The sequence below is a fragment of the Thunnus maccoyii genome, chromosome 22 (genome assembly GCF_910596095.1).
Source record: "Thunnus maccoyii chromosome 22, fThuMac1.1, whole genome shotgun sequence".
NCBI lineage: Eukaryota > Metazoa > Chordata > Actinopteri > Scombriformes > Scombridae > Thunnus > Thunnus maccoyii.
Genome location: NC_056554.1, coordinates 177,454 through 190,337, shown reverse-complemented (window position 1 = coordinate 190,337; position 12,884 = coordinate 177,454). Strand labels below are relative to the sequence as shown.

The window sequence follows — 12,884 nt, the reverse complement described above, 5'->3', positions numbered from 1 at the left end:
TTTGTGTTGTAGCTGAATGAAGTGGTGCTAATTTTACCTAGCCTACTTCATTTGGTTAGTTACATCTGTAATAATGCATCATATTTTATAAGATGGTAATTTATTTTGAACTAATGCAGTGTCCATTCATAATGTTCCTGTTCGATACCTAGAGAGAACAGTGCCTAAACGCCTCTCAAGCAGACTATCAGGAGACTACAATTTTGAGCAGAGCTGAAGTTGTTCAGATGAACTGCAGTTCTCATTCAAAACATGCCTGAGACATTTTGCACTATGTCTTGAACATACATACCAAGTTTCTGTGCTTGAAGAATGGGAAAAGGAGAGCTTAACTCTATGAACTTTTTCAATTCATTCTCTATGGTAGTCATTATCACTACAGATGTAATCAAACCTCCAACCACAGTGTGAGTTGCAATGGCAGAGTGGTGCGTCCGTCTGTCCACTTCTTAACTCCACTGACAGAAGAAGAAGCAGAAGCAACATTGTTTATGAGGTATTTTTTATATATTGATATTTTTTAATATATTTTTTATACTTGAGAACCCCTCATCCAAAGAGCTTTACACTCAACACTGCACTTGGTTCCTTGGCAATATACCTGCCAAGTGTGAAGTCGATCGGATGAATGGTTGTCAAGATACGTGAAAAACACATATACAGACAGACATAGAGCGATTCCTTCCTTTATAGTTAGATGTAAAATCTGTTAACTATAGCTGTCAATGCAAGTTCCTCAGAACTGCACTTTTCTACAGTACTTGAGTAACTGTTACTTTCCATCACTGAATAACTGTTTGATATACCTATTGTTCATCTATTATAATAATTAAACTTCAAAAATAGAATATATCGGATTCTCACACGCGTATTCACATGGCAATTTTCAAGAAGAGTTTTCAGTGAATCCAAGTTTACCTTCTACTTAATCCTCTGCATCTCTTTAATATCATCTCTTCTATGACCATCAACAATGACATATGTCAGCTCATGTTCTCATGAGCTTTATTACAAAATATTTTTAAACATACAAATTTACAGTCACAAATACAGCATACATCAGTAGTTCCGAAGAAAGAAATATTGATTGATAACCCCAGTCATTCCTCTTGGAGAATGTATGATAATGATGATGATATAGGCACAAAGTGAAAACCAGAGTACAGCTAAACAATGGGTGATAATCTGTCCTAATAGGGACTCTATCCCATCATCCCTTGGTGCAGTGGATTATGATAATGGTGATGCTAGAGATAATAGTAATGATGATGATAGAGTTGATGGTAATAATGACCCCTTTCATCTCTTCTTCAAGTGGTCATGATGTGTTGTAGTTCAACTTACTGTTCAGAGGACAGAGAGACAAGGGTTAGTTTACACACCTAGACTACACTTCAAGCACACACACTGAAAATACCTGGCCTCAGCGTCACTGAGCTCTCAATGGATCCCTACCAGCTGAAGAGCAACTGGCTATGACCACAGTCAGACAGTCAAGCCACAGAAAAATCTCCCTACATGGTTGGGTTATGCAGGCATCCTTAAACACACAACAATGAACCGGCAATCTTTTGGAGTTTTGTTGTTTTTTAGGGCATAATAAAGTTTTAGGTATAAAAGCATTTTTCAGAAGCTTTGACCACAGTACATTTGCAGGTTTACTGTAAGATTCAAACTACAAAAAGGAACAGGCTTTACTTTTTACAACAAATCTTGCTGAAGTCCTTTAGGGTGCAACCACCCAGGAACAACAATGCTCTTTTCTTTTATGTTAATAAAGTCCATTGTTAGTTCATTTACAGATGCACTGAGCAATATATAAAACTGATCCACTCATCGAATAGCACCAAATACATTTACCACGTACTTTATTAGGAACACCAGTGCAATCTAATGCAATCCAATTCAGCAGCTCTGCCGTAAATTCTACTTCTCTAGTTTTTGTTGACATTGTCAGAAAGGTGATAATTCTTCAAACTCTCTATTTATTATTGAGGTCACAGTGGGTTGTGGTGGTGTACTGGAGTGCATTATATTGAAAACTGTTCCTAATATTTTGTCCATCCCTTTAACATACATGAGGGGAGTGCAAAATATTAGTAAATATTTAAAACAAGTTGTAGCTCTGCAAAGAGAATAAATACATGTAAATATCTCTGCAGATCTTTGCAGAGAAGTGTGTTATGAGTAAGTGTAGGTTGCAGTGGAGCTGATGTGAACATTGTGCAGCCCTTTGTGATGTAAAAACTGACTGATCAGAAGACAGGTTCATGTTTTATATCCATTTTTGGATGAGGAAAGGCTGTCCAAAAATGTGTGTGTTGTCCCTATTTGTACGATTCATTGCGTCAAAGCTACAAAGACAAAGTTCTTCACTCTTCTAATGTGTCCTTTCACAACAGGTAGAAATATTTTTGCTTTACGTTGTACAAACTAGTTTATTTCTACCATGCTGAACCCTTAAGTCTGTTCTTGTCTCACCTCCTTGCCAGAGCAGGTGCCGCAGATACATCCAAACAGTCCATTGACCATCTGGATGAGACAGAGGACAAGCTCCACGCACGCTGCAACTAACAGGGTGGAGAACAGACCCACGTTGAATTCAACCACATTCTCTGGAGCTTTACACCACTTCCACATTTCCTTGTCTGACAGGTAGCTCCCATTACTGGAGAGAAGGAAAATTAGAGGGGGATTAGTTGTGTCTCTTAAAAGCTGAGTAGTGAAGTCAAATGTAAATAAAGGGACATTACAGTGATGTATTTATTGTTATTTTATAAATACAGTTCTCAAATCAGTTTCAAGTAAAAATATAAAATGTATGAAGTCTGTACCTGTTAGCAAAGGGCGTCCCCCACTGTAGATTGGGGCTGTTTTTATTGCTCCACTGGCACAGTGGTCCATTAGAGAGGCCCAGGGCAGCAACACTCAGACTGTACACGGCCCCCGCCACACCAGCTGCTGCAAACCCAATGGACAGGAACATCTGCACAGAGCACACACATTGGAGTTAGTGTAGTAACAGGAGTAACACATTCCACCCTGACACTGCAGTTACTGGAGTTATTTCTGATGTCTCAAGTATTTCTGAAGCAATTTTGAGTTTTTCATGTAGCTCAATTATAAAGTTGTGTTGCTTTAAGCTTTAACACACACACACACACATATATATATATATATATATATATGTGTGTGTGTATATATATATATATATATATATATGTGTGTGTGTATATATATATATATATATATATATGTGTGTGTGTATATATATATATATATATATATGTGTGTGTGTATATATATATATATATATATGTGTGTGTGTATATATATATATATATATATATATATATATATATATATATATATATATATATATATATATATATATATATATATGTGTGTGTGTGTGTGTGTGTATGTATATATATATATATATATATATATATATATGTGTGTGTGTGTGTGTGTGTGTGTGTGTATATATATGTGTATATATATGTGTATATATATATATATATATATATATAAATATATATATATATATATATATATATGTGTGTGTGTGTGTGTGTGTATATATATATATATATACACACACACACACACACACATCATACCGTATTAACTACTGTCGCACCTACAGGATTGTGCCTTCCAGTGCAACAAGAGAATGGTGGTAACATTTCAGTTAGACAGCGCCCATACAGGACACACTCACCCCACAGCGGTTGGCACAGCACTTGTTAGCGCTGGTCAGATGAATGTGAATGGCAGGAATGAGGACCTGAAAACCAAAACAGGGAGAGGCCAAGGAAGGACAACGAGAAATAAGAAAACAAAGAGACAAGAGAAAGAGAGATGTTTAATGTAGGGAGGAAAACAGAAACAGGGTCAAACAAATGAAGGAGAAATATGAAGACCAATGAGAAAAGTCTTGAGATAAAGTTTTCAATTTCAAAGCATCAGCTACAATGGAAATGCAAAATTATGTAGACACAGTCCTGAGCTACAAGCAAAGATTTAAGATAAGATGGAGTAGAAAAGAACTGAACTGAATGTGAGCGGGTCATCCACTAACCAGAAGATCAGCGGTTTGATCCCTAGCCTCTAGTCCACATGTCAAAGTGTCCTTGGACAAGATACTGAATCCCAAATTTGAGTGTGTGTGAATAATTAGACTCCTCCTGATGAGCAAGTTGGCACCTTGCATGGCAGCCTCTGCCATAAGAATGTGGCATGTAGTGTAAAAGCGTTTTAGGTGGTCAGAAGACTAGAAAGGCTCTATATAAATGCAATCCATTTACCATTTACCTACCTTGAACCAAAGCTTGAACCAAAGCTAGCTGCCATCTGTGGCACTTTAAGGCACTTCCACATTGGCTTCAGCCTCAAGCAGTGGTAGTTGCTGCTTGGAATAATGGCTGTACTCTCTCAAAAACAATGGCAGCAGGGTAATATTGTTATATGACCATAAAACGCCTTAGGGAGAAGGTTGAGGTGGATGGTTGATGTCTGTCTTTGACATTGATCACATCCTCATTCCTACCAACTGGCAACATTGGTTTGTTTTATTTCTGACTATGATCTCTCCCTAACCTTAACCCTATACGTGGAAGACCAGAAACCCACATGTATGAATTGTTTCTGTAACTGTCATATGTAGCTTTTTGAAAGGCAATGACGAACAAGGTATTATCTAATCTACTCACCATGATTCCTCCTCCAATCAGGCCTCCCATATATTTGACCTCCTCAGTGATCTGGCCCTTTCCTTCCCTGTCTGCTTCGGCATACTGTGTCTCAAAGTCAGGGAAGAAGAGCATAATGTTGCAGATGACTGACACTGCGGCCAGGATGTAGAGGGGGACAGCAATATACTTAGAGCACGTTCCAGTACACATGATGTCTGCAGATAGAAGGAAAAAAACTGCTGTTCAAAAAGTTAAAAAATGTCTAAAATCCCAAGTGCTCCTTCAGAATATTCAGATTCTCCTTACAGATGCAGTCAGTGAGCTTTTCTTCTGTCACGTTTGGAAAAATGAAAAATATGAAAGCTTTTAATAGCTATAACATGAGAAGTGCAACTTAATGCATTGGATGTCAGAGGAGAATGGAAGAAGTGTTTAAATATATATTTGAGCTTTCAGAGGGTGGAGGGTGGAAAGGTGGAGTTATAGGAGATAAGGACTGATTATCAACCCCCCTTTATGACCCCGACTTTATGTGGTGTGTGTGTGTGAGTGTGTGTGTGTGTGTGTGTGTGTGTGTGTGTGTGTGTGTGTGTGTGTTTCCATGAAGACCATAAAAGCCATGTGACTTCTGCCCAAGGTAACTTTTTATGAGCTTACAGAACAGCTCGTTATTAAGAATGAAAACGAATGGCAGACAGCTTCATGCAAGTGCAGTTCTCATTAATTTTGTCTACCAATATTATTATTACTAATGATTTATTAATAATTTCCATGTATCACTACTGTACTGATAAAATTATAATAAAGAAATAAAAACAAGGATGAAATCTTGTGATTAAATGTTGAGTAATGTAGCAGTTATACTTGAAATAACAAACGAATTAATATGAATTAATGATTAACAAATGAGAAAAAAACAATACAGTTTCTGTGCTCCCAAGTTCCAACTGACAGAATAAAAAAACATGTTGCAGGCACGAAACATACTTTGAAAGCTGTGCTGAGTTTCACAAAAAAATGGAAAATTCGTGTCCATGTACACAAATCTATAGATTAAATTTTGTGACTATTTCACAAACTGTCGTGAGACTGGGTTGTAAGAACAGAATAGAAACAATAGAACAGAATATACTACAGACTGCTGCTGTTTGCTAACATGATTAAAAATCTTTGTACTTTTCCCTTATTAGCACAAAATGTATTTTTTCAGTTTGAGTTCAGTTTTGGACTAGGGCTATATGAAATTATCTTGGCTAAAAGTACCTAAGGTGTGTTAAAGGGATACTTGTAAAGGCAGCACAATAGCATGCAGTTCATGGAAAGATGCAAGTGGGCACAAATTGGCACAAATTAACTCTGAAGACAGAGGCTGCAAACTGAGATGACGACACATCTGTGTTTTAAATGTTAGAACTTGAGCAAAAATCTTGCTGATATCGAGGCTGTTTGCCACAGGTAATGTCTGTACAGTCTATACATTAGCTCTGTAGCTCTGAAGGGTGAATAAACCTCAAAAACACTGCAGTGGTCACATCAAAGTCTATATGGTCTACTACTTTTCGCAAAGATTTCATGAAAAATCGTATGTTTGTTTCCATACACATATGTAGGAATTTTTATTTGGTAATGAATTCCTGTTTAATGAATCATTAAATTAATTAATTTTGAGATATTAATATAATTATTATAGTCATTCAGTAATGAATACTCTGACCTTCTTTTTGAGAAAAATAACTGCAACATAACAGCAAATAATTGTAAAATAACAGTAGCACGCCACCTCTGCCAAACATTTTGACCATTTCTATCTTTGTTGATGTTTAATGATAATCCTTTGGTTTGTACTTGGATGGAGTTTTTTAATTAATCATGTATTTGCTTTCTTTTGTACATTAAATATTTTGCTGTTTTTTAAACACTGTTCAACATGTTCTTTTAATAGCCTTGATTAATTACACAGAACGCTGATTAGTAGCAATAGATTTCTGGAAGTTCCAGTGTATGTGTGTGTGTAATAGAGATGTGACTAGCAACAACAAACAGCAGCAATAGCCGGAGAAGGACACCAACAGGACCGCGAAGGCTCAGCCTGGATCCCGGGGGTTTCCTGAGAGATGAGAGAGCAAAAAAAAAAAGCTCTGGGGAAGAAGCCAAGTTAGTAACAAGCATTAATGGTAAATGAATGCATACTGACGGAGAGGAGGAGGAGGAGAGAGGAGCTCAGTGCATCATGGGAAGTCCCCCGGCAATCTAGACCTATAGCAGCATAACTAGGGGTTGGTCCAAGGCAAGCCTGGGCCGAATCTAACTATAAGCTTTATCAAAAAGGAAAGTTTTAAGCCTACTCTTAAACATAGAGAGGGTATCTGCCCCATGGACCGAATCTGGAAGATGGTTCCACAGGAGAGGAACCTGATAGCTGAAGGCTCTGTGCCCCCCATTCTACTTTTTAAGACTGTAAGAACCACCAGTAAGCCTGCATTCTGGGAGCGCAGTGTTCTGGTGGGGTAATAGGGTACAATGAGCTTTTTAAGATATGATGGTGCCTGACCATTAAGGGCTTTTTAAGTTAGGAGAAGGATTTTAAATTCTATTCTAGATTTTAAAGGAGGCCAGTGCCACAAAGCTAAAATGGGAGAAATATGATCTCTTTTTCTAGTTTTTGTCAGTACACATGCAGCCGCATTCTGGACCAGCTGCCCTAACAAGTCTCTAAAGACTTGTTAGGGCAGATAATAAGCCTGATAATAAGTAATTGTAATAATCCAGCCTAGAAGTAAGAAATGCGTGGACTAGTTTTTCTGCATTTTTTTGGGACAGGATGTGCCTGATTTTTGCAATATTACGTAGGTGAAAAAAGGCAGTCCTTGAAATTTGATTTATGTGGGAGTTAAAGAACATATCCTGATCAAAGATAAGTCCCAGATTCCTTACGGTGGAGCTGGAGGCCAGTGTAATGCTATCCAGAGTAGCTATATTCAATTCAGTTCAATTCAATTTTATTTATATAGCGCCAAATCACAACAAAAGTCATCTCAGGGCACTTTTCACATACAGCAGGTCTAGACCGTACTCTTTAATTTACAGAGACCCAACAATCCCCCCATGTGCAAGCAATATATCATTAGATAATGTGTTTCTAAGACACTGTTTGCCATCACCACCCATATACAACCACCTCTTATCACATGGCTGAAGTTCCATACTTCCCATGATGACAAACCATCACCATAACAACTGAACAAACTCCATCTGCAGAGGAAGACCACGAGATGGAAAACTGGTAAGTATAGACCTTAAATCAAGATTATTTTGTCACACTACTTTTTCCAAGATCAAGAATGAACTTCTACACACAATAAAAGACCAAATAAATGAATAATCAACAGACTCTGGAGTTTAGACTTTGACAGCAACTTCATTGTCGGTTATTAACTGACTAAAGGTCTATTACTCATCAAAAAAAGAAGTATTCATGGATGTTCCACAGATTCCAAGTTGAAAATTACTGATTTACTCTTAATATATTCTGATTTACTTGATGTTAATATTCTGATTCATTCTGATAATATTCTATTTACTATTTTATTGATTGACAATATCTACCTATCTATCTATCTATCTATCTATCTATCCTGCACCTCCAAATATGAATTACAGAGCATCCAGAACCTTCATACAAAAGTAATATTGAAAGACATGCACTACATCAGTATGAATTACAGGATAATTTTGTTAATGAGAATTCATGTAACAAACAGGAACATCTACAAAGTTCTTACCTGTAATATTTTGTACAATGGTCTCTATTTAAGTTCCTTTTACAACAGCTCATCAAATGTTTACCCAAATGACTAATATCAGATTACATAACAGTGTGACAGTTGAAGTTTATGAGGTTTTATTGGTGAAATATAATATATTTATAGTCACTGAGGTTGTTAGTGCTTTATGGCTCCTCTTTGTACCTGGTACCACCACTCTGATAGTATTCTGACACACATGAGACACACCCAGATACTTTGATACTTTGTATCTGGGTGTGTCTCTGGATGTGCATCATACACACTCGAGTTATATTGCAGCACGTTATCATAATTAGCACAGAAAAAATGGGATAACCCTTGGGAAAGACAATTCAAAGAGAGATCTCTCTCCTCAGATGGCTGATGGTGCAGGAAAGGTTGTAGGTGGCAAGATAAGAAACTTGAAACATGTAATGGAATACAGAGTACAACAATAGGACTATATGTATACTATGATCTACATATAAAGTCCATCAATCCATTTATAAACTGAGAGTCATAAAACAGGGCCAATAAAATAAAAATAAAAAAAATAAAACCAAAGAAATAAATCCTAAAAATTCGACAAATAATTCCAACAGCAGTTGTTCACATCCTTCCAAGTCAAATATAAATACTAGTAATAGCAAAAGGAGTTGCAGCAGTATTAGTCATGATGGCAGTAGCAGTATTTCAAAACCCATAAACACCTGTGTAATGTAACATGTAACAATGTCCATGTCACTTTGAATTATCAGCACTGTAAACGTTTTTTATTGGAACTATTTTTTCTGAGGAAATAGTACATAAGTTATACTCTTGTAGAAACAGACACTGAGATTTTTTTTTGTAACTTAGGTGGAATGACCCTTTAAAAGTCGCCAGACTCCAAATTAAGACGTTAGTTGTTTGTGTTGCCTCAGTTCAGTGGTATGCTTTGAGGCTCTACATGGGTGTGTTCTGGGGTCTCCTCCCTATTGGATATGCCCTGAGACAACCCTGTCTCCTAGAAATTATGTTCATATACGACTAAATTGCAACAGCAAAAATGATTTGCTAGAAACATAATGCTGCTGACTTATGTTTTCTCTCAACATAATGAGAAAATATTGTTAATTAATGTATTTGACAAGTCGTGAAAATGTTTATACCGAATATGAGTGAAATATTCACCGGCAACGTACCTAGTTCTTTTTTTTCCCACAAAAATATCCAATGTTGCAGTACAATATCTGCTAGAAGAAACTACAGCAATATTATATATTTTTATAGGTGTATTCAGACTTATATAATATATAATACAGAAAAAAGTCTGCAGTGACTTTGAAGCATGTTTATGTACATTTAAGCCACATCACCATCTTTCACTAACCTGAACCAAAGTGCTTTTGTTGTCTAAACCTGAACTCTCACAGGACTCACGATTTGAACCTGGGTCTCTACTGCCAAAGTCCTGCATCTTGTACACCCCTCATCCAACCTGACCTCCTCCTGTGAACATAATCCAGGCAGCAGTTATGTTTGTCAATGCAACATAATTGGGAAAACAGTTTAATTGTATATGAACACAATTTCTAAGAGACAGGGTTGCCTGAGAACCTTCACAAGGAGGTGTCTAACAGGCATCCTGGTCAGTGGCCAGACCACTTCACATGACTCCTTTCGTATCCCATCCCTATCATTGTGGGGGTGGTTATGTGACCCAGGCAGCATTGTCGGGGGAAACTGGGACACTGGCTCAGTGTCCCAATGCAAACTGGTGGAAGGTTTGGAGTCTGTGGGTCAGCATATTCAGAAAAGAACCAACTCATCCAGAATATGGAGACTGGGCCCCTTTTTGGAGCCACACATGAGAGAGGAGCAATCTTGCAAGTGCTTATACCAATAGGGCACAGTTTGGGTCAGCTTGAAGAAACAAGATGGGATTGCTGCCATGTGAGTCTATCACCCACAAGGATGGGCTTACTATAGTTATCTAGCGCAATGCCAAGAGAGGAGGTGCACATAAACACAGGAGGAACACACAAGGGAAACAGAGAAAAAAACAAAACCAGGCAACATAAATGCAACACTGAAAACTCAAGAGAACAAAATACACAGAGTCCAAAAACCACAGGAAAAGTCCCAGTAGGACATGACAGAACCCCCCCCTTTGCGTGATCGCATGACATACAGCTATGCTCTAACGCTGCACCTCATTTGGATTTCATGATTACAGCAGTGGTAGGCACTTTGCCTCTGATCGACCACCTGAATTGTTCCAACCCTCCTCTGCTCTCGACGAACCATACCACATCATCATTGCCACCCTTCCTCATACAACTACATTGTTGTCAACCATAATAAACAAGAAATCCTCTGCACCAGACTCAGATTCCCATCTGACTCCAGTCCCTCTATTTTTAGCTTTCCATGCCTCCCACAGTCTTTTATTCCCTTCATCGACATCCTGACCATCTCCTGCTCCATCATGTTCGCCCATTCCATTCTAAAGATTAAATCTTCCACCATACAGGTCTATGTCAATTGAATGAACTTCTCCATAAAACTGTCTTCAGGGGCACCATATCTAGCCTTGCCTCACACTTCAGCATATTATCCAAAGATCCATAAGGCCAAACCGCATCTTACGCCGAAACATTCACCCCTCCACTACATCGGAACTTTCCACGCAGGCTACCTGTCTCCTACATTGACAAAGTCTTAGGAACTACATTCTGACTGGCATTCCCCTGTTTTATGCTGCTCAGAGTTCACTGCTTTTTCCCTCAAATACGATCCATCTCAACAAAACAATGTCCAATATTTCCATTCATTGTTCCAAGACAAAGACGCAACTCCCAGACACCCTCAGATTTAACCTCAAGCAAAGCAAAACTGACCAGCTTGGCCTCTCTTACCCCTCTTCCATTTAAATTTGTATCTGAGCCCTTTCGATCCCATTAAAACCAACATAAACCAGAGACAAGCCCACCATGCTTCTCCATAAGACCTGTTCTTCACCACCAAATCATCGAGTTGCTATGTGTTTCTGGTTACACCATAATCTCTGCCAAGTTTTTCACAAGTCAGGGATTTCTCCAGAACTATACTCCGGCCACTCCTTCCACATGAGAGCCACTTCAACTGTTTCCAGACATGGAATCACAGGCTGCTGTCGAAAAGTGCCTCCTAACGTCTTTTCCTAAGCACTTTTCCTTGACCTTGATGGTCAAGCATAAGGACTTAGGAAAAGTCATGAGGAGTCATAAGGATTTAAGAAAAGACAACTGCGGTGCTGAGAGATTCCGACTGCACTTACACTGGGCTACGTAATTATGCGACGGTGGATGATATTGACGTAGGTCTGCTGTGGTGAAACTACAATGTTCTGAAGATGGACTACAAAAACCGCATCTTACATACTTCGCCCCGGTCGTTCTTACCATGTTGTTTCATGCAGGCTATATAAACATGCACAACATGCTGAAAAATAACTTAATTACAAAGGTCAGAATTGAATTTGAAAAAGGAATATATCCTGCCAGTCACAAAACTGAAATGACATTGTCACATTGAGAATGCTTGCTCACACTCACCCTCCTGAATCCCAATTATTGTATGAAAATAAATGTTAAATGTATGACATAACATGTTAGGCCTACAAATCTACTACTGCACATAATCGTTGTTCTTATGTTTCAAACATGATGAATTAAAAACATCATCTGACTAAAAATGTCTCACATCCCTTTTCTTGAAAGACAGACTTCTGTGTTATGGTTAATATGCTGATTATAATCTGTTATTAGCCTATAATGCACATAATAGTTTAAGAACCACCACATACAAACCCAAACACCTTGAAATGTTGACTTGTTTGGGCTTTAAAGTTGTCCTGGTTGATACAGGCTAGGGGTCTGTGTCCCCTCCATCCAAAGCTCTGTTCAACTTGTTTGATAACAGGATAAACAAATATACAATGCATTGTTTTGTTGCAGATTTTCGTGCGAAGAAACGGCGTGTCTGGAGATTTAAATAATAAAGTTAGGCTGCTGTGCCTGGTGCGTAAAGTATTTAATAAAGCAGAAACGATTTGTGCGTTTCCCCAATAAGACAGAAGCTGTGCGCATTTACGTGCGAGGCACAGCAGCGTAACTTCATTGATTATCTATCTATCTATCTATCCATCTATCTATAGCAAGCATAGTCAATAACAATGTTTTTGTAGAGATGCAGTTGGGGCAGATAATATAGATATGACAATAAAAGTGAAAAAACAGTTGTTTTCTGGTTTTGATTTAATTTCTATTCCAATTGCTGATTTGAAGACGAAAGCACGAAAAGCACACAAAATTCTGTTTTTTTCAAGTCATACAAAAAACGTATAATGCTTTGTACATTTGTTTATTCTGTTATCAAA

General features: G+C 37.9%; 1 protein-coding gene across 1 annotated transcript; it reads right to left on the bottom strand.

Annotated features, from left to right (window-relative positions):
- Positions 1-1,397: 1,397 nt before the first annotated feature.
- On the bottom strand, positions 1,398-5,313 carry tm4sf21b (transmembrane 4 L six family member 21b). The gene is made up of 5 exons (XM_042401328.1): positions 4,716-5,313; positions 3,725-3,790; positions 2,835-2,986; positions 2,482-2,668; positions 1,398-1,540 (listed from the first exon to the last, which is right to left on the bottom strand). The coding sequence occupies exons 1-5, from the start codon at positions 4,905-4,907 to the stop codon at positions 1,430-1,432; spliced, it is 708 nt and encodes a 235-aa protein (XP_042257262.1). The 5' UTR covers positions 4,908-5,313; the 3' UTR covers positions 1,398-1,429.
- Between the last annotated feature and the right edge of the window lie 7,571 nt (positions 5,314-12,884).

Bases quoted from the DNA above. Each gene is read 5' to 3' on its own strand.
- tm4sf21b (XM_042401328.1), bottom strand. From the start codon at position 4,907: ATGTGTACTGGAACGTGCTCTAAGTATATTGCTGTCCCCCTCTACATC. The intron at 3,791-4,715 runs GTGAGTAGATTA...TTTGGTTTTCAG, and splicing joins TGATTGGAGGAGGAATCATG to GTCCTCATTCCTGCCATTCA. The intron at 1,541-2,481 runs GTGAGACAAGAA...TGTGTGTTTAAG, and splicing joins GCACCTGCTCTGGCAAGGAG to GATGCCTGCATAACCCAACC.